Source organism: Perca flavescens, chromosome 7 (genome assembly GCF_004354835.1).
Source record: "Perca flavescens isolate YP-PL-M2 chromosome 7, PFLA_1.0, whole genome shotgun sequence".
In the NCBI taxonomy this organism is placed as follows: domain Eukaryota; kingdom Metazoa; phylum Chordata; class Actinopteri; order Perciformes; family Percidae; genus Perca; species Perca flavescens.
In genome coordinates this window covers 32,473,391-32,495,887 of record NC_041337.1, presented here as the reverse complement: position 1 = coordinate 32,495,887, position 22,497 = coordinate 32,473,391, and the positions used below count along the sequence as shown (strand labels likewise).

The window sequence follows — 22,497 nt, the reverse complement described above, 5'->3', positions numbered from 1 at the left end:
CTCTCCTCTCCTCTCCTCTCCTCTCCTCTCCTCATCCTATCTTACTCTATCCAGAGAGCAGTAGGCCAGAGAAGAGGGAGATCAAGTGTCCCACCCCTGGGTGTGATGGGACGGGTCACGTCACTGGTCTTTACCCCCACCACCGCAGCCTGTCAGGCTGTCCGCACAAGGACAGGATCCCCCCGGAGAGTGAGTGTTCTTCAGCTGTTTAAAAGAAAAAAAAGCAGGGAGAGAAGAAAAGTGACAGCTAAGGGCATTCTGACAGTGATAGAAACCCACCAGCTCTCCTTACTGTGGAGTTGGACATCAAGTACTGTAATACCAGTTTAATCGTGATGAGTTCATGTTCTGATCAGAACTCAGTCGCTGTTAAATATCATTCACTCTTCACCATTTGACATACTGCTGCTAGAGAATACAAACAACCAAAATAGAAAATTGACAGCTAAAAACAGGTGCTTTCTGTGAACTCTACTCCAGCACAGTAAAACAAAAATGGGTTTCAAGATGAGTAATGCTGTTTACGCCAAATTCCTACCCTACCTATGTTATTTAACTTAGAAATAGTAACATCAGACAATTCTTGCCTCTTTTTAGGTGGCAGGAGTGAAAATTCATCCTCATCATTTGTTGGGTTTGCTGGTTTCAGAATGATGAAGACAGTTGGAGAACAATTAGATACAAACAGAGGATGTAGGCTCTACAGGATCATGTCTTTCCCAATGATTATTAGGCATTCTATTATCAAACAGCTTGAAAAATAGTGCATATATCTGCTGTACATGGTAAAACAAGCATGCCCCCAGACCCCCTGTAGGTTTGGGCTGAGCCCCGAATGTCTACAACATCTGGATCCGCTTCTGGGTAAATAGGGTTAACAGTCTACCGAAATTCTACAGAGATGATTGGATTTGGTTCACTGACTTGGTTCTCTAAAACTATGCAGATAGGGATCAAAGTAATAGTGTGTTTTCTGCTTGGCCCCATCTCTCCATGTGATTGTAAAGAGTCTGTAGCCATGACTACAGGTCCATTAAATGCCCAGTTCCCTGCTTTTCTCTGATTAAGGTTTATCTCATATTGCTGTATTTATGGTTTTGAAAGAGTTTTTTAAAAAGTATGGATTTTTTTTAATGACCCTGTGATTGTGTTTGTGTGTGTGTATGTTGTCTTCTCCTCAGTTCTGGCCATGCATGAGAATGTGCTGAAGTGTCCAACCCCCGGCTGTACCGGTCAGGGCCATGTTAACAGCAACCGTAACACACATCGCAGGTATTCATACACACATTGCATTATAGTATCTGTGTCAATCTGTATTTGTGTTTTGAGTGTGTTTGTGTTTCTGCAGATGAGAGTGTTCTGCGCAGGGCACGCAGTTCCCTTTGTGCATTTGCAAGCTCACATATTCATATATGCAGGACAGCGAATGTGTCAGTCCACATCAGTGTGATGCAGATTTACACGGTCAGCAGCACGCTCTCCTTTTGATATTCATCTTTTTGTCTTCTCCGCCATCCCTCCAGTCTTTCTGGATGCCCCATTGCTGCTGCAGAGAAGCTGTCCAAGGGCCACGATAAGCAGCTTCTCTCTCAGCCAGGCGGCGAGCACCTCAAAGGAAGTCCCAACGACAGAGTGTTAAGGTGGGTGATCACAGAAGTATCCAATCACACACTTAAGTCATTTCACATAGCTCTTTTTACATTTCTGCCTTGTTATTAGATAAGTATGGAGCCCAAATGCCGGCAAAAAACAGCAAAGCTTATCAGACGTATCAAAAATATAACAGAATACATGAAGTAATAATACTGTTAATTACATCATTAAAATGGAAAGAGAAATATAAAGCTTTATACTTGCCCTTTATTCCTTCCCCCCATCAAAATGTCCTGTACCTCCTTCTGTGCTAATTATCTATTTGCAAACAACATATGCCTATCTCCATAAGATGATCTACCATTACTGTACCTGCAGTGTTAGCTGTTAACTGGAGTTGAGTATATTCATGGTAACGGACTCAGTGCCAGTTTATCAATTAACATGTACCAATTTCAGGGCTGCAACCGTTATGATAAAACGTTGAGTGGGACCATTTGAACAATAGAAGGTAGAAGGTATTTCTCTTCAGTAAGAACCACAATGGAAATAAGTCTTGAGCCCACGGGACTAGTATTACCTGGGGCCTTCTAGTAATTATAGGAATAATTGCGGAGGTCGTCTGTGATCTTAATCCTGTGCGAATCTGCCATGTCTGTAATTTCTCAAGTCAAAATTCCCCCGCAAAATGACCTACCGTATTTCGCGTGATTCGGGATGGTATTGACAATTATGAATGAAAGTTTTGACAGACCCTTGATGTCATATGCGGGGGACTATGTCAGTACATTCGAGTACAATTCCACCATTCCAACATTCCACCACTGGTTTTTGAGGCTCCATAGATCAGAGATCTTCACCTGTCTATGCAAAAAAAGTATTGTGTAAAGGCTTCAGGCCGCCCACACGTTATTGTAGGCCCAGTTTAATATGCAACTTAATTTTATACAATAAATGTAGTATGGGATCCCTGCTCCATCTCTCTTTCAGTTAGGGGGTCCTTGGTTTAAAAAACCTTGAAGACCCCTGCCATAGATGAATGTAGATGAAGGTGAAGGACAAGATCTATCGTGTCAAAGCCCAGACCGGGCATAGTGAACCTTTCACAAACTTGAAAGCTGTCTCCTCCAGTCCAAGCTCGGCACAGTTGAGTCCCTCTCAAGGTTAGCTACTTTACTACTGAGAGGCACAGAGAAAGACCTTGGTTGGTGTTAGTGCCCCTTGCGAGAGGTGAAGCTGGTTTGTGAATGGCTCAGTATAGCGAGAGGCGTTGAGTGCGGTTCAATCATTACTGTCACCTCAAACACTGAGCTCTCTCTATCCCCATTCATCTCCCTGAACCGGTCAGACACCGCGATCACGGCCAGAAGAATGATAATTAACACAAACCAGACACTGGTATTATGCTAAGTCCGCGCTCTTCCTCGTTGGTATTTTAATTAATAATGCAGCCGATAAGCTAATTATGCAAGTTACAGGGGCCATGCGGGGGGATAGGGAAAAAATAATTGCTTTCCTTGAGGAAAACCTCATCAGTGGTTGGACAAAGCATTGAGGATTAAAACATAATAAGGCTTGCTTTGTTTTTCCTCCTCAGATTGTTATTAAAATGAGCTTGGTTGTCTGTTATGTACAGGGCTGAAGAATTTCCTCATGCAATCCATGTTCTAATGGAATCCATGTTGCATAGATAAAAAGGGGGGAAAAATCCCCTGTGATCAGTGGTAGAAAGTTTTCTTTTGTTTTTTTTTTGCTGTCATGAAAATACTGCTTTGGATTGCCTAAGATTTTTTATTTATGTATTTATATGCACATTAAAATCAAGACAACAGAAACACAAAAAGAAAAGAAAAATACAAGAAAGGTTGTGTAGGTGAGATCAAGAACCCCCCCTGGGGCTCTATAGAAGGAATCTCATCTAAGGAAGAGAAGAATAAAATAGTATGAGTAATTACAAATGTCCGTAAATCTACAAATTAAACATTTAAAGTAAGCATGGAATTAGTGTATATCGACGACGTTTCATTGCCAGGGTTGTTCAGGTGCCGCCGGAGATTCCGCAGGATGTCCCTTATTTACGGCCAAATGTCCGTCACTTTCCGCTTTCTTTGTGTTGACATTCTAAACTCCGGTGGATTTCTGAGGACTATGGGTAACTGCTCCTCAGATCTCTGCAGGGTAAATCCAGACAGCTAGCTAGACTATCTGTCCAATCTGAGTTTTCTCTCACACGACTAAAACAACTTTTGAACATACACGTGTTCCACCAAAACAAGTTCCTTCCTGAGGCTATTTTGCAGAGTCACCATCATTGTGTCTGGCCCTTAGCGCCGCCCAAGACGATTGGGATTGGTTTAAAGAAATGCCAATAAACCAGAGCATGTTCCACTCCCATCCCAGAATGCGCTGTGGAGGAAGGTCTGGCAATGCGAGACTAGCACGGAATTAGTTAAACACAAGTATTATATATTATATTATATATTATATTTGCCATTTATTTATTGCGGAGGAATAACCCCTTGAGATGAACCATCTCGTTTTCGAGGGGGTCCTCGAGTCCGGGTACAGAAATAGACACTGACCTTCCAGTAGCAGTCAAACACAAGAAAAAACAAACAAACAAAACAACAACAATAAAAAAACAACTTACTTTACGAAAATGGTAAGAGCAAAAGCAAAAATATATAATATATAACTCATACAAACAAGACATACACACACACAAGACTCTTCAAAGGTTGCTCACTCATCCCTCAACAAAGTAAACACGTGAAATATATATATGTACCGAAACACACATCTAGACACCAGTAACCACGTATGCACACATAAATGTAAGGAGTTAATGCATCATGCTTAAAATAGATTTCATTGGAAAGGAAGTCAAAGAGCGAATTGAAATTGGAAGGTTATTCCACTCATAAGGTGCTTTATGTTGAAATGCATATTTTCCTATTTCTTTATTAATTCGAGGAATGAGAAAATAAATTTGGTTATTGTGTCGCAAGTTATAAAATGAGCTAAATAAGATTAGATATTGTTTTAAATAAGAAGGATAGTCCATATAAGTACATTTAAAAATAAATTGTAACCAATGAAAACGCCTTCTATCTGGTAGGGTCAGCCAGGACAGTTGAGGGTACATTTCACAATGGTGTGTTCTGTAGGGGCAGCGGAGAATAAATCTATAGACTATTGTAGGCAGTGTTAAGGGACTGAAGTAAGCATGGAATTAAGATGCAAGCATGTATTATTGGTGTGCCACAGCGTGGAGGCCACCCCGACAGCAGTGTGACTACAGGCCAGGTCATGTACTGGAGCTTATTAATGGGCATATGGTCGGAGACCAGAGACTGTGATACATCAGTGGTACAGAAGGCAGAAGTGAGAGAAGAAAAACGTGCTGGGCCAAAGGGGGTGGAGGGCTTTGGAGCCTCCCTCTTTCACCACTCCTTCTTCTTTCTTTCCTCCTCCTCCTCTCTTCTTTTTCTCGTCTGCCGCCCTTCTGCCTTCTAACCCCGGTCTATCAGTGGATTTACGCCAACAGGTCTGACAAAAGCCCAGGCTCTCCAGGAAAACGAGAGGGCTTAAAGCTCATAAATTCCATGCTGTACAACATGCAAATGTGCCCTCTGCTGATAAGAGAGCTTTTAATCCTGCTGCACTCCTGCTAAGTACACTGTTGCCCCTATCTTTACTCTCTCTCTATGTCACTCTACCTTCCTCTCTCATTCTCTTTTTTCCCCCTCTCTTTAATTGTTTTTTGTGTGTCGATCGTGCAACTCTTTACTGCGTCAATCCTCTTTTATATCCCATCTCTCCTTGTCTTATTCTATTCTACTTTCTCTTTTATTTTGTCTTATTCCCCATCCCCTGCCTCCCTGTTAACACCCCCCCCATGCCCCAAACCCAGCCCTACTCTGACATCCTCTAACTCTCCCTTTCCTCCTCACAGGCCCATGTGCTTTGTGAAGCAGCTGGAGGTGCCCCAGTATGGCAGCTACCGGCCCAACATGGCGCCCGCCACGCCTCGCGCCAACCTGGCCAAGGAGCTGGAGAAGTACTCCAAGGTGTCCTTCGATTATGCGGCCTTCGACGCTCAAGTGTTCGGGAAGCGCATGCTCGCTCCAAAGATGCCCACCAGCGAAACGTCACCCAAAGCCTTCAAAAGTAAGAGAGGACCGCTAGCTGCTTTTTATACGAATGACAAAGGCGCGCTGTTTCTTTATGCTAAGCTAATCAGCTGCCGGCTCTAGCTTCATATGCAGCGTACAGACATGAGAGGGTTCTCAATCTTCTCCCTCAGCAAGAAAGAAAATAACATTTCTTAACTGTCTTTCTTAACTCTCTAAACTGTTCCTTTAAAGCCCCGCTAAGATTTGTGTAATGCAGATGCTCTCTCCCAACAAAAAAAAAAAATCAGATTTTTCCCCCCTTTTCTTTTATTATGTCTTACTTTTTTGTCTTTTTCTTTTTTTATTATTTTATTAGTTTTAATTACCACACCCAGCATTTAAAGCGGTGATCCACGCAAGGACATATGTGTACAGTACGCCTTTTTGTGTCTATGTATCCTACTTTTATGATCATCTGATCTGAAGTTGACTTTGCGTCCACCTACAGCTAAGCCCTCGTTCCCCAAGTCCCCGTCACCCAGCCTCAGTCTCCATGGTTACGGGAAGAGCTCCTCCCTGGCCTACGACTACTCCCATGATGCCGAGGCCGCTCACATGGCTGCCACTGCCATCCTGAACCTGTCTACACGCTGCTGGGAGAAACCTGAGAACCTCAGCACCAAACCCCCAAACAAGGTAAGCAGACCATAATTATCCACATATATGTCTTCATTCCATGTTAATTAGCACTGATTAAGGATTGCAATTAAAAAAAAAAAAGACAGTATGGGGAAAAAATGCCCTTCATCGCCTAATTAGATATATACAAAGGACATACACACATACTCACTCCCACACATACAGAAAAAAAACAAGAAATAACAAATAAGATAAACAATAAGATAAAATAAAATAAGATAGCAAAAGATAGATGAAGTAACTAGTGTGCAAGTAGCATAATGGTGCAACATTGTAATGTGTGAGGTAATGAGAGAGTTATCTCACACACAGCTGTGAATTGTTGTACACTTTTTGATGGAATGGGTCTTAGGGGGATCCAAAGATAAAATTACAAATATGCGATGAATAAGTTGTTTATGGGTGATGTCATTGTTACAAAAGTGTTACCCCGTTCTTCTCTTCTTAGCACAGTAGTGGGTAGCAAATGGGTTTTCCTCTCCTCTCCTCTGCTGTCTTTTGCTCATTTTTTTGTCTCCCCCCCCCCCCCTTCCCCATCAACTCTGCATGAATATATCATCAGGAGGCATTGGCTTACAGGATGGTGTTGAGATGAAGTTGCATCACCTCTTCGTCCTCTTTTATGCTTTCATCCCTCCATCCCACACACTTTTCAAGTTGTTATTGAATTTGGCTGACTGCCAGTTCCCTGGATTACTTTGCCACCAGGTAGCCTTTTTTCATTATCTGCCGGACGGATCTTCCACCCTTTCTAAACCCCCGCCACTCTTTTCTCCTTTTTTACTCTCTTCTCTCTTCCTCTCTTCCTCCCTATGCAAGTCTCTGTGTTTCTCTGTCTGTCTATTCGCCCTATCTCTTACTCACTCCCTCGTTCCCCACCCTGTGCACAGGAGGTGTAATTGGAGCACCACTTCCCCCATATTGTGATTTTTAAAAGCCTTTTTGCCTCACAGAGGAGAGAAAGTGACTGCTTCATCATTTTTTCGATTTCCTGACATGGTTTTATAAAGATAAAAAGAAGATTAACATCTCTGGCAGCACAGCAGAGGGAGGTGTTGTTCGTGCGAGGCGCCGATCCAAGAGCAGGCCTTAGCCTGCGCAGTGTTAACGGCGCAGATCAACCTGGGACTGATCTGGAATCAGAGTCGGAGCCAGTTGAAATCCAATATTGAAACACTGGAACAGTGAGCTCATCAACCAGGGATATTTCTGGGAACTGTTCCCGTTTTTCTCTCTTCTCCTAACCCCTTTGATTTTTCTGGCCCTTGACCAGCCCGTACGAGCGCCATTTTAGATGAATAGTGAAAACACGGCTCATCTCACCCCTCTGTTTCTGTTCACCTGCCAGCACTATAATAGAGCATGGAGAGATGAACTGGGGTTGGTGCTGTTGGCAAAGTATTACCCGACTACATTAGATATCATTACTAGCATGCTTAAGCGATCAAGCACTCAAACATGTAGCGCTCTGAAAAAGTGCATCACAATTATGGCTGAACGATTTGGGGAAACAATGTAATTGCGATTTTTCCCACCAAATATTGCGATTACGATCCAATTTGCGTTTTTTTTTTTTCTTCAATATTCACTGTGTAACAGATAAAACATGTCATGGATCATTATAACATGAGACACCATCAAAACCGTTCTCTATTCTTATGCAAGGATGAGAACATAGATATGAATTGCCAGCAATACGTGTTTTTCACATTGAACAGTCAAACACAGAACATTTATCACAAAAGCTAAAGTTATAATAATAAAAAAAACAATTCCAATAAATAAATAATCTAGTAAATATCAGTACTTTCCTGTAAACTGAAAGGTCTGATATGTCTCAGTTTAATAGCAGCATCTACACGCTGCACCTCCTCCGATCATGTTAAATAAAGTAGTTTGAAATGAAAATAGGACATTTCTGTAAACAATCTGTGATATGTAACATTATTCCATCATTTATTTATGACTTATGAAAAAAAATGTAAATATAATAATAAAAAGAGGAATAGAAAATGGTAAACCAAATGTTACACCCAAACATCCAACTAGACATTGCACATTAATTAATCGCGGTCTTCACCATTAGCTAATTTCATTCTTTCAAATCGCGATATTGATTTGAAAACGATTAATCGTTCAGCCCTAATCCCACAGCTGTATGGCTGTATTAATGCTTGTTTGGTACAAGGTTGAGTGCAATTTTACAAGCAAATGAAGGTGGATGGGCGAAAACAGGAACAAATCAATCATTTCACCACATGGAAGTTTAGTTTAAGCTGACTCTATATCCCTCCCTGAATGCAAGTTTGGATTATATGACGGTATGTCAATGAATGTGTACCGCTGCGACTGAATCCGCTCAAGAGGGTAATTCAATAATCACAGTCATCATTATGCAGTACTGCCTCTCATATACACCAAGTGCACCAGAGGAGACTGCATTACTCATTTGTATTTGAGAATACTTATGTATTAGTTAGCACATTTTCTCTATTCATTTTCTCCCAGTTACCAGCTACATTTGGAGCACCATGGTTTTCAGTGTTAAATAAAAGAAAAGTAAATACAGTGTACAGACCCAATGAGTCTTTATCTTTGGGACTCCTAGCCAATAGAAGTGAGCTACCTAGCTAGCTAGCTGTTGCCATAATGAACCGAAAACCGATTTCCTCTCCATAATATATATAATTTAAGATTTTTTTATGAAATTATTTGAAATAAAGTATTGGTTCATTTATATATTTTACTTTATGTGTTCATATGATTATTTATTTCATATTGTCTTATTTTTTTTAAAAGAAAAAAGTGGCAGGAGCGCTTCAGGTATCCTTTTAACCACCATTATGGAAGGGAATAAAGTACACGGAAAGGAGTAAGAATTACTATTAAAAAAAGTCATATGTCCAGGCACTCAAGGTTGGTTCTAAATAGTGATAAAAGGCCTTTAATTAACAGGGCAAGACACTCTTTGTGTCACCACACCCTGAGGAAGTATCAAGCCGATATGCGTCTTGCCCTGTTAACTAAAGGCCTTTTATCACTTTTATTTTTTTTAAGACTATTTTTTGAGCATTTTAGGCCTTTATTATATAGGACAGCTGAAGATGTGAAAGGGGAGAGAGAGGGGGAATGACATGCAGCAAAGGGCCGCAGGTCGAAGTTGAACCTGCGGCCGCTATGACAAGGACTAAGCCTTTGTAAATGGGGCGCTACTCGCTCCGAAGCTAATCACCGTCACTCTCTCACTCACTCTACCACACCCCCCCACCCACTCACACACACATGCCGGCCCTGCTATTCTCTTAAAGAGATCAACGCACACACCAACGCACAAGTGTAAACTTCAGGCTACTTACGCAGGCCACGGCGACAGCTCTGCGTGGAGCCTCCGCAGAACCATAAATCACGCTTAACTATGGAGTTATTTGATCATTGGTTGTATGGAAAGCTGCTGCTGATGTTGTGATGCGGCCTCAGTCCCGAGTGTCTCCTGTGTTCTCCAGGAAATAAACATTGAGGTGGACGAGAACGGCACCCTGGACCTGAGTATGAAGAAGCCCATTAAACGAGAGGGCAGTCTGTCCGGCACCAGCCCCGGGGTTCGGTCCCCGGACCCTTCCTCCTCCTCTTCCTCACTCCATCACGGTGGAAGCAGCGGGATGACGTCACCGAACCTAAACGCCTACAAGCAGGAGGAGTGGGAGGGACCTCTGGATTACACCAAACCCAACCGCCAAAGGGAGGAGGAAATGGACGAGGTCGGTACAATTAGACGGAGCAAACAAAGTACATACCTCCAAACACGCAGTGTTTCCTGTGATAATAGTCACAGAGGAAGCATTGCAACATAAATAACAACAGACTAAAATCCCCCCTAAGCTTTTTGAATGAGAAACTCTTACTTGTTTACATCACTTTGTCTCTTTTCCTGTCCCCTTTTTCCGCTTTCTATTATTCATTTATTTCACTGAAATGCGAGAGTTACCGTACAGTTAAAACATTGCACTGTGTAACAGAGGTGGTGTGTCAGGTGCATTGCACCATCCTGACTTTGGCATATGCAAATTTTTTTTACTCCTTTGAACTTTTTCAAAAGAAATATTAAGGGCTTTGAGTGTGAATTTTTTATGAGGACACTGCATTTGGAAACATCATTTGTTAAAAAAAAAAAAAAAAAATAACAGAAAAGGGATCAGAGTGAGCGACTTGTGTGCACATGGTGGTTTCCGAAGTTTCGTTGCGTGTATACAAACGATGTGTAAACTATTACAAGAAAGCCATCACTCAAAAATGGTAAAAAATAAAAATAAAAAGTCAATACAATCCACACAACAACACAATTTAAAGAATAAAAAAGAATCACAGAGGAATTACCAAGGCGTTTTTTTGTGCTCATCTGTTTTTATTGTCCTTTCAGATGGAGCACACAGGCCAGTCGTTTGTCTCGTCGGACGCAGAGGACTGTGACATGATGCAGGACTGTCTGGAAGACAGGAAGTACCCGGGAGAGGTTACGACTCCAAGCTTCAAAGTCAAGTTCCAGCCCAAGGATAGCAAGAAAGACCTGCTCTCGTAAGTCACAAAGAGACTCTGTGAGGCTGTTGCGCTTTGAGCTAAATGCTAACATGCTGATATTTGCAGGTATAACCTCTAACATGTTCATCAACTTAGTTTAGTGTGTTTATCATGCATACATTTTCTAATCAGCACTAAACACAAAGTACTGAGGATGAGGCTACATCCACACTACTCCGGTTTCTTTTTTTAAGCAGCGTTTTGAGACAGAAACGAACTCCGTCCACACAAGAGTTTTAGCTCCAGTAGCAGAACTTATCCCGTTCCATATTAACAAGTCTGACAATGCAAATCACATGAATATTCCCAATACCCTGGGCATTCGCATGCCAGTGTCAACGAGAATAGGATAGGACTGATTGACGTGCGTCATCGTTTCCAAAGGTCTCCTTTTCTGCCCGTCCAGACTACAACGCAACCCCAGAGTTTTCAATCCAAAACTGGGGCAGCGGTTTTTCCAAATCTCTCCGTTTTAGGGGCTCGGAAACGCCGCAGTAGAGTGGAGGAGAGGCGTAAACACAGCAAGATATTTGTTTTTTTTTAGTGTAGATGTAGCCTGAGGCTGATGGGAGTGTCAATAGTTTTGCAGGTTTTTGGTCATCAACCAACCCTGATGATGGCGCTAGATTAACAGTAAAAGGAGTCAGGTGGCCGGGTTAGCTCGGTTGGTAGAGCAGGCGCACATATATCGACGCAGCGTCCACGGATCTGCGGCCCTTTGCTGCATGTCATTCCCCCCCTCTCTCCCCTTTCATGTCTTTGTTTGTCCTGTGGAAATAAAGGCCTAAAAATGCCCAAAAAATTATCTTTAAAAAAAATAGTGAAGGGATCAGCAACAGTATTACAATTGATCCTAAATGGTACGTCTGTATCAAATTTTATGGCAGGCCATCCAATAGCTGTCGAGATATCTGAATGTCTGATTTTACATAGAATTGCTTGGTGTTTCCCAATACTAATAATCATGATATATAGCCTATTTTGGTATATATACCAGCCTATTAATAATACTGATAATAACAATAACAAGTAAGGGTACTCATGTGGACAAAAATCCGAGGTGTCGGTACTCAGTACTGGTGAGTACTGGCCCGTTTCAGGTGTTACTAACATCTCTGTTTCTCTCTGTTTCTCGTCCTCTCCAGCTGCCCTACACCAGGTTGTGATGGCAGTGGTCACATCACCGGAAACTATGCGTCCCATCGCAGGTATGCACCATTGCGGACTTATTTTGGGCGATATATATACAGTATATAAAGTCTTATATGCAGTGGTGGAATGTGACTAAGTACATTTACTCAAGTACTGTACTTGAGTACAAATTTGAGGTAATTGCACTTTACTTGAGTCTTTTCTTTTCTTTTCATGCCACTTTCTACTTCTACTCCGCCACATTAGTCTGGCAGCTAAAGATTTTTGCACACAAAACACATGTATTTTATAAAATACAATGTTTTATTATAAATTAAACTACCCAACAATATAACGGCCTACAAGTCCAGCTGAAATGATAAGACAATTAAACACACAACTGTTTGGATCGTTTCCACTTTCTAAAATTGTGAGGATTTTTCTGCATTGAGTACTTTTACTTTCAATACTTTAAGTACATTTTCCTGGTGATACTTACATACTTTTACTCAAGTAACATTTTCAATGCAGGACCTTCACTTGTAGTTTTACAGTGTGGTATTAGTACTTTCGCTGAAGTAAAGGATCTGAATACTTCTTCCACCACTGCTTATATGAAATGTTAGCTCTGTTGAGACTCATCTGCCGCCCACTCTGCACCCCCCAGTCCAAAGCGGGTTGCACCACGACTAATTCAAATATTTTATTTGATCCTGACATGCCAGAGGCAATAATGTAGCGTGAGCCCGGGAAAGCAAAGACGGTCATTGACTTTGATATGCATCAGTAATTTACTTCTTGCCGTCTGTCCTCTTCTTCCTAAATGACCTTGGTATGCCTTGCATTCTTGATTTCCCCTTCGCTCACGTCCTTCTCCCTCTCTCCCTTTTCAATCCTCCCACACTGGCTTTTCTCCGCTTTCTTTCCGTCCTTCTCTTCTTCTGCCTGTCCTTCGCTCTTTCTCCTTTCTCTCTCAGTCTGTCTGGGTGTCCTCTCGCTGATAAGAGCCTTCGGTCCCTCATGGCGGCCCACACCCCTGAACTCAAGTATGTCTGCTCTACACCTTCACTGCCTTTTCACTGCCACTTCAATGCACTGCTACTGACACCGTCCAACGCCACAATGCTTCATTCTGCTGACGTTAACTTATCTTTTGTTGCTGGCTGCTGCCTCCGCTGCCTCTGCTGCATCTGGCATGGCAGGGTTTTTTTTTTCTTTTTTTTTACTGGCTTGGACTATGCTCGCTTTCACTTCAATCACTTCATGTAAATTTGAAATGAAATTGTCATAGCTCTTTACTAGAAAGTAGGCTTTTTCACAGCCCCGATACAAGAAGTATTTAAATGGCAAAGAAGGCTCAAAAGAATGACTTTAAAACAGACATCGCTCGCAAGAGGGAATAAGAAATCGAGCAAAACGAATAAGCGAGAACCATTTCTCTCATCTGCATAATGCCGTTGTCTTGAAGACACTTCACTCCGAAACATCGATGCTGTTTTTTTTTTTTTTTTTCTTCTCTGCTGACCTTGTATTAAGTGTGAAACATTGCTCTGCCCTTTCCTAGATGCCCCACACTAGGATGTGACGGCTCGGGTCACATCACGGGAAACTACTCCTCCCACAGAAGGTAACAAACGAAAAACACAAATGCACACACAAAAACGCATACGCACACATGGACACACAGACACACAGACACAGACACACAGACACAGACACACACACACACACACACACACACACACACACACACACACACACACACACACACACACACACACACACACACACACACAGTCAGTCAGAGAGGCCTAGTGACAGTTCATGGTAGAAATAGACAAGGATCACATACTCACACATTTCCACACCTTTCAATGGTCCCATTTTCGGCCATATTAGGCGCTTTGAGTTGATTTGGTTTGTAATTTGGTTGAACAACCTCTGTAAAATTATTCTTCCTGATAATGTGCTCTCCCTTTACTAAGCAATCACTTCACCAGACCTTTTTTCAAGCCTATGTTATCAACTCCATACTTTCTGTTTTCAGTCTCTCTGGGTGCCCGCGTGCCAAGAAAAGTGGAATTAAAACTCCTACCAAGGACAACCAGGAGGACTCCGAGCTTTTAAAGTTCGTACCGCTCAGAAAGCCATAATGTCTTCTTTTAGCGAGACTGACGGTAAAAGTAAAATGCAATAAAAAAAGAAAGACAGAGAGAGAGAGAGAAAGAGAGAGAGAGAGAAAGAGGAAAGTCACTGTGAATCACATGCAGAGGTAGTGACCTGCCCCCTAAATTGAATCAAACAATCAGGCCCTCACTGATGGGAAAATACACTTACTGCAGATACTGATTCTGAATGTAGTTCATGGTAGAGTGTCGTAGATAGTCAATAGATTGTCAATACATGAGAAATACATAAGGCTTCATATTGCATTTGCACACAAAACTGTTAATTTAACGGCATGTTGATAGCAGCATGTGCTGAACATTAATAGCTCATGCATCAATAATATTATCCATTGCATAAAAAACAGATGTATGAAATTAAATTTAGCCCAGTAGAGAAAGTATATAACATAAATATCTATTATAATATTCTCAACATTCTCTACAGTTTAGATGTTTGGATTCTCCTTGTCTAACCGTTGTGCCTTCTCACTCTCTTCATTTCTTTCCCTGCTGCCTGGCTTCAACACTTCTTCTTCTTCTTCCTCTTCTCCTCCTCTTGCTTGCAAAACTCTCCTCCTTTTTCTTCTTCTTGTTTTCCTCCTTTCCTCTGCTCCCTGCAGATGCCCAGTGCCGGGCTGCGACAGTTTGGGTCACATCAGTGGGAAGTACGCCACACACCGTAGCGCCTACGGGTGTCCGCTGGCGGCGCGCAGACAGAAGGAGGGTCACCTGAACGGCACACCCTTCAACTGGAAGGCCTTCAAGACAGAGGGGCCTACCTGTCCCACCCCAGGCTGTGACGGCTCGGGACATGCGAACGGAAGCTTCCTCACACACCGCAGGTAAGAAGCACAAAGTTGTTTATTTTTTCTTCTTTTTTTTTTAACAAAATACAAAACATACATCTCGCAACATGAACATGTTTATTTGGTTTATTGTCTATTTTGTTATTATTTTGTTGTATGGCAATACAAAAAAATAATTGTGTATTGAATATTGTGTCATCTTTTCTGGATTTTTGTTAGGGTGGGAGGGGATGACAAAGGGAAGGGGGGATGCGGGGTGATATGTTCATTTTGCCAGTTGTATGTTTTGTATGCTGGTTAAAAAGAAATGTTAGTCACAAAAAAAAAATAGTGCAGACCCCCCCTTTGTGTGTCTCCAGCCTCTCAGGGTGCCCCAGAGCCTTGTTCCCAAAGAAGAAGGCCAAGTACCCCTCAGAGGACTACCTGAGCACCAAGTTCAGGGCCAGTGATGGTAAGATGTGGTGAAGAAAAAAAAAAATCTATAAATACATTTGTGTGCGGGCCTGTTTGTGACAAAGGCACAAATCCTTTTGTTAAAGCAGAGAATGTTGAGTCGGTTACAGAACCAATTCCAGCCACACACGGAGGGTTAGGAAACTTAATACCAGTGGTGGGAGAAGTATTCAGATCCTTTACTTAAGCAAAAGTAAAAGCCCTGCATTGAAAATATTACTTAAGGAAAAGTATGTAAGTATCATCAGGAAAATGTACCTTAAGTATTAAAAGTAAAAGTACTCAATGAAGAAAAATCCTCACATTTTAGAAACGGGAAACTAACCAAGTGTTTAATCGGCCATTCATTTCAGCTGGACTTGTAGGCCTATATGTTGTTGGGTAGTTTAATTTATAATAAAACATTGTATTTTATAAACTACATGTAAAGTAACTAAACTGTCAGATTAATGTAGTGGAGTAAAAAGTAGAATATTTCTCTCTGAAATGTAGTGGAGTAGAAGTAGAAAGTGGCACGAAAAGAATAGACTCAAGTAAAGTACAAGTACCTCACATTCATACTTAAGTACAGTACTTGAGTAAATGTACTTAGTTACATTTCACCACTGCATTATACAACATGATTTAGCCTAAACTGATATACTCTTTATACCAAAATAGAAAAGATATCAAATAAAAAATGCTTTGGGCAACTGAAACATGACCAGACCAGACACCATTCTTTTCTATTCTAATGTATCTATGTCTCTTCCTTTAGTTTTGGACAACGATGAGGACATCAAGCAGCTCAACAAAGAGATTAACGACCTCAATGAATCCAACAATGAAATGGAGGCTGACATGGTCAACCTGCAGACTCAGGTGTGTGTTTCTACTTTTGTTTTATTTTAGGCTATAAATCACCGAACGTGTAGTCTATATCGACGACAGCAGCTCATTTACAGCGTAGTTCTTAGTTAATATTGTATCTGGCGTTTTCTTTTATCGGGGTGCAAATGTTTCACAAAAAACAAGTTCCTTTCTGAGACTATTTTGCAGAGGCACCATTGCTGTGTCCGGAGCTTAGCACCGCCCAAGACGATTGTGATTGGTTTAAAGAAATGCAAACCATCCCTGACTTGTTCTATAGAGAGCTGAAGTCACGCCCTTCTACTTCTGGCCAATGGGACCTATCTTTCGAAAAAATATGAACGAGGGTCAAATGGAGAGATAATACTTATTTTTTGATCCCATTTGAATTGAGCCATGGATTACAAATATGATGTTCGTCAATTTAAAAGATAATTTTTCAACCGAAGAAAGTGTCAGTTTATTGTTAAACTGTTGAAGTATAAGACTGTGAAAATACGTAATTAGAAAGACTACACACACATGGATGACGTCTCGCTGAAGCTACGATGTCTCTGTGTATCGTACCGGGGATGTAACGTTACTCTAATGAGCAGAGGATCTCGCTTGTTCTTTTACTTATCTGATGAAAACACTTCACTGGATAAAACACAGCAGTTAAGATAACGTTACATGTGTTGTTTAACAGAGCTAAGCTAGCTAGTTAGCGAGCAAGCCGATCATCAAGCTAGGTGAGGTAGATTCATAGACTTAACAGTCTATGGGTAGATTGTGTGAGACGGGAGATGTAGTTCACTGAACGGTTTCACACAAAACTAAGTGGTACTATGACAAACCTACGGCTAACTGAGACTTTCTTCGGTTGAAAACTTATCTTTTAAATGGACGAACATCATATTTGTAATCCATGGCTCAATTCAAACGGGATCAAAAAATAATTTGCCTCTCCCCGTTCGCAAAATTACGAATCCCACTATGGCCACGCCAAGACCCGCCCTACGAAGCAGCTCGATTGGTTGGGGTTAGGCATTTCACCTCGAGTGGTTAAGGTTAGGGTTAGGGGATTGGTCAGGGATTCGTAATATCGCTCCCCGTTCACTACCATTCATATTTTTTTTGAGTTTAGGTCCCATGAGGTCCACCGGAAGGGGCGTGTCACTTCGGCTCTCTATCCAGGGGTGTATGCTCCTGTTGCCAGACCTTCCTTTGCAGCGCTGTGGAGATAGGTCTGGCAATGCAAGACTACTGAACATGTGACAGGACAGAAGTACTGAGTCATATGTGAGACTCAGAGTAGTTGATTCAGTCATTTGAGCCTGTTGAGGAACATTTGACATTTGGTATATTGTTGACATATTACAAATACAAAGCGGTAAAACTTATTTATGTTATGTTAAAGTCATTCAGACCAGTTATGAAGCCTTTAAAGGAAGAAATAACAACCTTTCTATTACCAATGACAAGTTTAATACATAAGCAATAGAACCCAAACCTTGATTGATTTCACAAACTCAAGTTTTTTGCTGGTATGAACAGTAGTTTACAGTGGCTAATTTTGGTAAGCCTAAGGTAAATACCGTTTTTTAACTGAAGTTATACAGGCAATTAGCTGATAATTCTATAAATCTATTTATGCTACTGTCACTGCTACAATTTAACATTTACCATTATCCTGTTATAATAACCATTTGTGGCAACAGTGGCCGCTGTTTAGCAAAAGTTAGATAAGCTCACTTTAAAGCAGAAGGCAGGTGATATTGTATATTTTGTTATTGCCAACAGTGACTGCAACCTCAATATGTTTTAATATATTTATACCACAGCTTTTCTGTTGATCTCAGCCCGCCCTAAAGATGTAAATCTATAAAGAAAACGGCTCACAAATATACTTCATTTTGAAGAAAAAAGGCAAAATGATATCCCTGTATAACAGCTGTCCACTGTAGGTTTTAGCAAACATTACTCAAACAGGAGGAAATTATTGTGCTTTTGCCAAGGACTATTTTCTGTGGCGGATGAATCCACATTTAGTGCTCTAGTTAGTTTTCGCAGCAGCACGACGGTGTATGTGGGATTGAGTCCAAATAAACTAGTGTGTGTGTTCAAGGTAATGAAGGAACATGTCAGCCAGGGCAACAGTGTGGCTCATTGATGTGTTTTTAACAACAATGGAGCTCTGTGACACAGGGGGAGAAGACACACCTGGCTGTAAAACACACACACAACACTTAGAATCAGAAAGGAATTTATTGCCATAGTAGTTACCCTACGTGGAATTAACCTTGGTGATTGGTGCATACATACCAGAGAAGTGGACTTGAGACTTGGTGACTTGGACTCGAGTAGACTCGAGTCACCATTTTGATGACTTGGCTTGCCAAAAAATAAATGACTTGAGACTCGACTTGTACGTTAATGACTCAAGACTTGACTTGAGGCATGATGACTCGCATGTATTCATAAGTTTGAATGTTAGCTGTTAAATATAAAATAATCTAATTTAATGTTGTCAGGTTGTTGTCTAACCAACAAGTATGTTTTGCAGCAGCGCAATCTGTGAATCATGATTGGATAACTGGCTGTCAGTCAAACTCTTTGCTATGGCAACATGTGATTGATGGGATGACTTGACTTGACCTGCCCCCAAAAAATAACTCGAGACTTGGACCAAATGACTTGAGACTAACTTAGGACTTGAGCAAAGATGACTTAAGTTATAACACTGGGACATACACAAACAAACATATTAAACATGAATAAGAATAAGAATCCCGCTTAGTTTGATCAATAGATTGTTGGTTTGGGGATTTCTATAGAAGTAGTTAACAATAGAATTACTTCAAATGTTATTTTCCAGTCGCAGATAAAAGACCACCTTGTGCCTACAGTGGTACCATTGTAGACATTGTGTTGCTGTGTGTTCCAGATCTCCTCCATGGAGATGAACCTGAAGAGCATTGAGCACGAGAACAAGCTGATCGAGGAGCAGAACGAGGCTCTGTTCATGGAGCTGTCTGGTCTCAGCCGCGCTCTGATCCGCAGCCTGGCTAATGTACGCCTGCCACACATGGTGAGTTGTTGTACGCACGCACGCACGCACGCACGCACGCACGCACGCACGTATGCACATACAAACACACACACACACACACACACACACACACACACACACAGGTGTTCTTCTTAAATTTACCTTTTTAAGGTATTTGCATATAACCGAGCCCCACGTGTTTCATATCAAAATGTTCACAACTCAGCAAACTCAGCTTTCCGTACAGTGATGCCCAATTTTTTTCTAGAGCAATGTATAAAGAGAGAATTTGGCACTAATGCGAAAACTGTGATTGGCTTTTTGAAATTCCTCAAATCTCTTTTTAAAAACAAACCTAACTTATGACGTGTTTTACGAATTGTTTCCGTGCTTGAAGTGAGTTTACAAAAGTATTAGGTTATATATGATTAAAATAGTAAATAAATGTCTAAAATGAAATTTTGTAATATCGCTTTTTGGGTAGGAGTTTTGTCCACCACGTTTGGACGCGCCGGTGCGTCTTTCGTCCTCAGAGTGTTAATGCAGGGGGTGTCAAACTCAACTTCACTAAGGGCCGCACCTGGAAAATGAGAATAACATCAAGGGCCAGACACGTAGAGTTTATTGACATGCTTTCATTTAATCGAAAAAGTCAAATATCTTTGACTGTATCGTTGCTCGTATCATATAACCTTCTCACTTACAGTTTGGTCGACATAAAGCCCCCAAAAAGTCAGCAAAAAAAGTTCATTAGCCATCATAGAGTTCAGCAAATCAAGCTAAACTGTTTCACAGGCCTGAATATGCAAACTGACCGCTTGTGTGGGAATCTCAAAATGTAAATGTCGGCAAATCTGCTAAGATTCTGCTTTGAGTGTCACATACTGTAATTACAGTTTTAGTTTGGCGGGCATCCAGGCAGGCTAAAATATATTGTGAACTTATATTGATATGCAGGACGGATCAACATTTGCAAGGGGCTGGAGTTGGCCCGTGGGCCTTGAGTTTGACACATGTGATTCAGGGCCCTATCTGCACCCGGCGCAGCGCAGCGCGGCGCAGCGCAAAGCCCGACGCAAGTGTCTTTGGTAGTTTAAGACCGACGCAGTTGAAGAAAAACCAATAGCGCAGCATTTCATGTTATTTTAGCAGCGCATTAGTAAAATGCGCCTAGACTTATGCAGAGCGCGCATACACAGGGAAGCGCAGCAGCACACAAACATGCAAAAGATAACAAATGAAAATATTACGATGCAAATCATAATAGCAATGCGCCAAGATACAAACACGCCTGGCGTTTAAAGTAGAGGTGTTGAAATGAATCAAATAATCGATGCATCGAATTGTGGACATGGACGATGCTGCATCGATAATCGGCAGGCTCATAATCGATTATTTCTGTTTACATATTCTGGTATGTTTTGCACATTCAGGAAGTGCCATGTGCTCAGTGCTGTATAGTTTTATGCATCCAATTGATTTAGTATTAGAGCACGGCAGAATGTTTGGTTTTTGATGCTTGAAAAGCTACAAATTAAATATCCTACATGGCTTTAATAGAAAAATGTATTTGACGCATCGTGATGCATCGAGATATCGAATGGAATCGCTGACATGATAATCGTAATCAAATCGGGAGATTGGTAAAGATTCACACCTCTAGTTTAAAGGGAATGACTCTCTGATTGGTTTATTGCATGTTGAAATATTGAAGAAGCTAAGTACAACCCTTTTGAACCATGCGCCCGGCACACAGACCCTATTTTCCACCGTCAAACTAGCAAAAGTGGATTTGGAACCGCCCTAAACGCACCTGCTCCATGCGCTTCATGCCGTGCGCTTAGATCGTTAAAATAGGGCCCGTAATGTATTTTGTTTGGAGGTGGGTTGAATCTCGTGTGTTGACTGGCACATGGCCGTTGGTTTCCCCTTCTTTTTCTTAGCTGAGATTGGTTGTTGTTTGTACCACAGCAGGGGCCAATCACGGAGCAGAACTTCGACAGCTACGTGAGCACCCTGACCGACATGTACACCAACAAGGACTGCTTCCAGAGCCCCGAGAACAAAGCTCTGCTGGAGAGCATCAACAAAGCTGTGAAAGGCATCAAAGTCTGAGGCTCGACACACACTTAACACACAGAATGCAAACTGTCCCGAAGCGCTGGCTGGAGCGTGACGGAGGTGGATACGGAGGGACGGGGGGAGATGAAGGGGGAGAGATGTTGAAGTACTCTACAATATTTTGAAGTACGATTCAAAACTATGGATGGATTCAAAAACATAAAAAAAAGGGAATTCAGGTTATTCAAATAAACGGCAACTTTAAAAAACAAAAAAAAAAAAAAAAAAAAAAGATCAACCCAGGGAGCACTCTGTTTGAAGAAAAAGTGACGCGGACCAAAATCCACACCATGCTGCTGCTGGGATTAGGAGGAGGAAACCAGATCCTTCAGTCAGAATGGATGGAAAAGAAGAATAATGTTACTAGAAACAGTATCTGGGTTTTTTTTTTTTTTTTTTTTTTTAATATGCTGTATTGTTTACCTGTTGTCTCTCTTTTGTGTCCTTAACTGTTTTTGGAGAGGGGTTTCACGCTTCATATAAACTGAAACACGGAAGGAACGCAAACGCGGGATTGCACAGGACAGTCTGTGTGTGTGTCCTGTGTGTGTGTGTTGTGTGTGTGTGTGTGTTTGTGTGTGTGTGTGTGTGCGTTCACCGACTCCAGAAGCTCTCTGATTCACGGCCACACACACACACACACACACCTCGGCATTATGACGCAAGCGCTACACTGAATTTGTGTTTGCTTTGTGGTATTACTGCGGCAAAAGATGTCAACAGCGCAATGTTGACTCAGTTTGGGGGGGGGGGGAATTCTCTTCAAGCAAGTTCACGAGACAGATCCAGGAACAGTGTAGGTTGTTTATTTTTCATGGGACAGCTGATATCATGATTTAAAAAGAAGCAAATGAATCCTTTTATTACTTTTTTTTTTAACTGAAATGATAATAGTAATAGTGTGCACACATTTCAAATTCAGTTAGTCATATGAATAGTATTTATCAACATAGGAA

The 22,497-nt window shown here is 41.5% G+C and overlaps 1 protein-coding gene across 8 annotated transcripts in view; it reads left to right on the top strand.

Moving 5' to 3' along the window:
* myt1b (myelin transcription factor 1b) overlaps positions 1 to 22,243 on the top strand; it is a 129,287-nt gene extending 107,044 nt beyond the window's left edge. For 6 of the 8 annotated variants that reach the window (XM_028582828.1, XM_028582827.1, XM_028582829.1 and 3 more), the window contains 16 exons: positions 55 to 189; positions 1,182 to 1,272; positions 1,524 to 1,640; positions 5,549 to 5,763; positions 6,217 to 6,404; positions 9,911 to 10,165; positions 10,825 to 10,979; positions 12,128 to 12,190; positions 13,091 to 13,159; positions 13,678 to 13,740; positions 14,161 to 14,241; positions 14,902 to 15,123; positions 15,447 to 15,538; positions 16,298 to 16,401; positions 19,316 to 19,459; positions 21,392 to 22,243. In XM_028582828.1, coding sequence (XP_028438629.1) covers positions 55 to 189; positions 1,182 to 1,272; positions 1,524 to 1,640; positions 5,549 to 5,763; positions 6,217 to 6,404; positions 9,911 to 10,165; positions 10,825 to 10,979; positions 12,128 to 12,190; positions 13,091 to 13,159; positions 13,678 to 13,740; positions 14,161 to 14,241; positions 14,902 to 15,123; positions 15,447 to 15,538; positions 16,298 to 16,401; positions 19,316 to 19,459; positions 21,392 to 21,535 — 2,138 coding nt within the window. In that variant the 3' untranslated portion in view covers positions 21,536 to 22,243. The remainder of the gene's footprint in view (positions 1 to 54; positions 190 to 1,181; positions 1,273 to 1,523; positions 1,641 to 5,548; positions 5,764 to 6,216; positions 6,405 to 9,910; positions 10,166 to 10,824; positions 10,980 to 12,127; positions 12,191 to 13,090; positions 13,160 to 13,677; positions 13,741 to 14,160; positions 14,242 to 14,901; positions 15,124 to 15,446; positions 15,539 to 16,297; positions 16,402 to 19,315; positions 19,460 to 21,391) is intronic. The other 2 variants (XM_028582832.1, XM_028582833.1) reach the window with 2 other exon arrangements.
* The last annotated feature ends 254 nt before the right edge of the window (positions 22,244 to 22,497 follow it).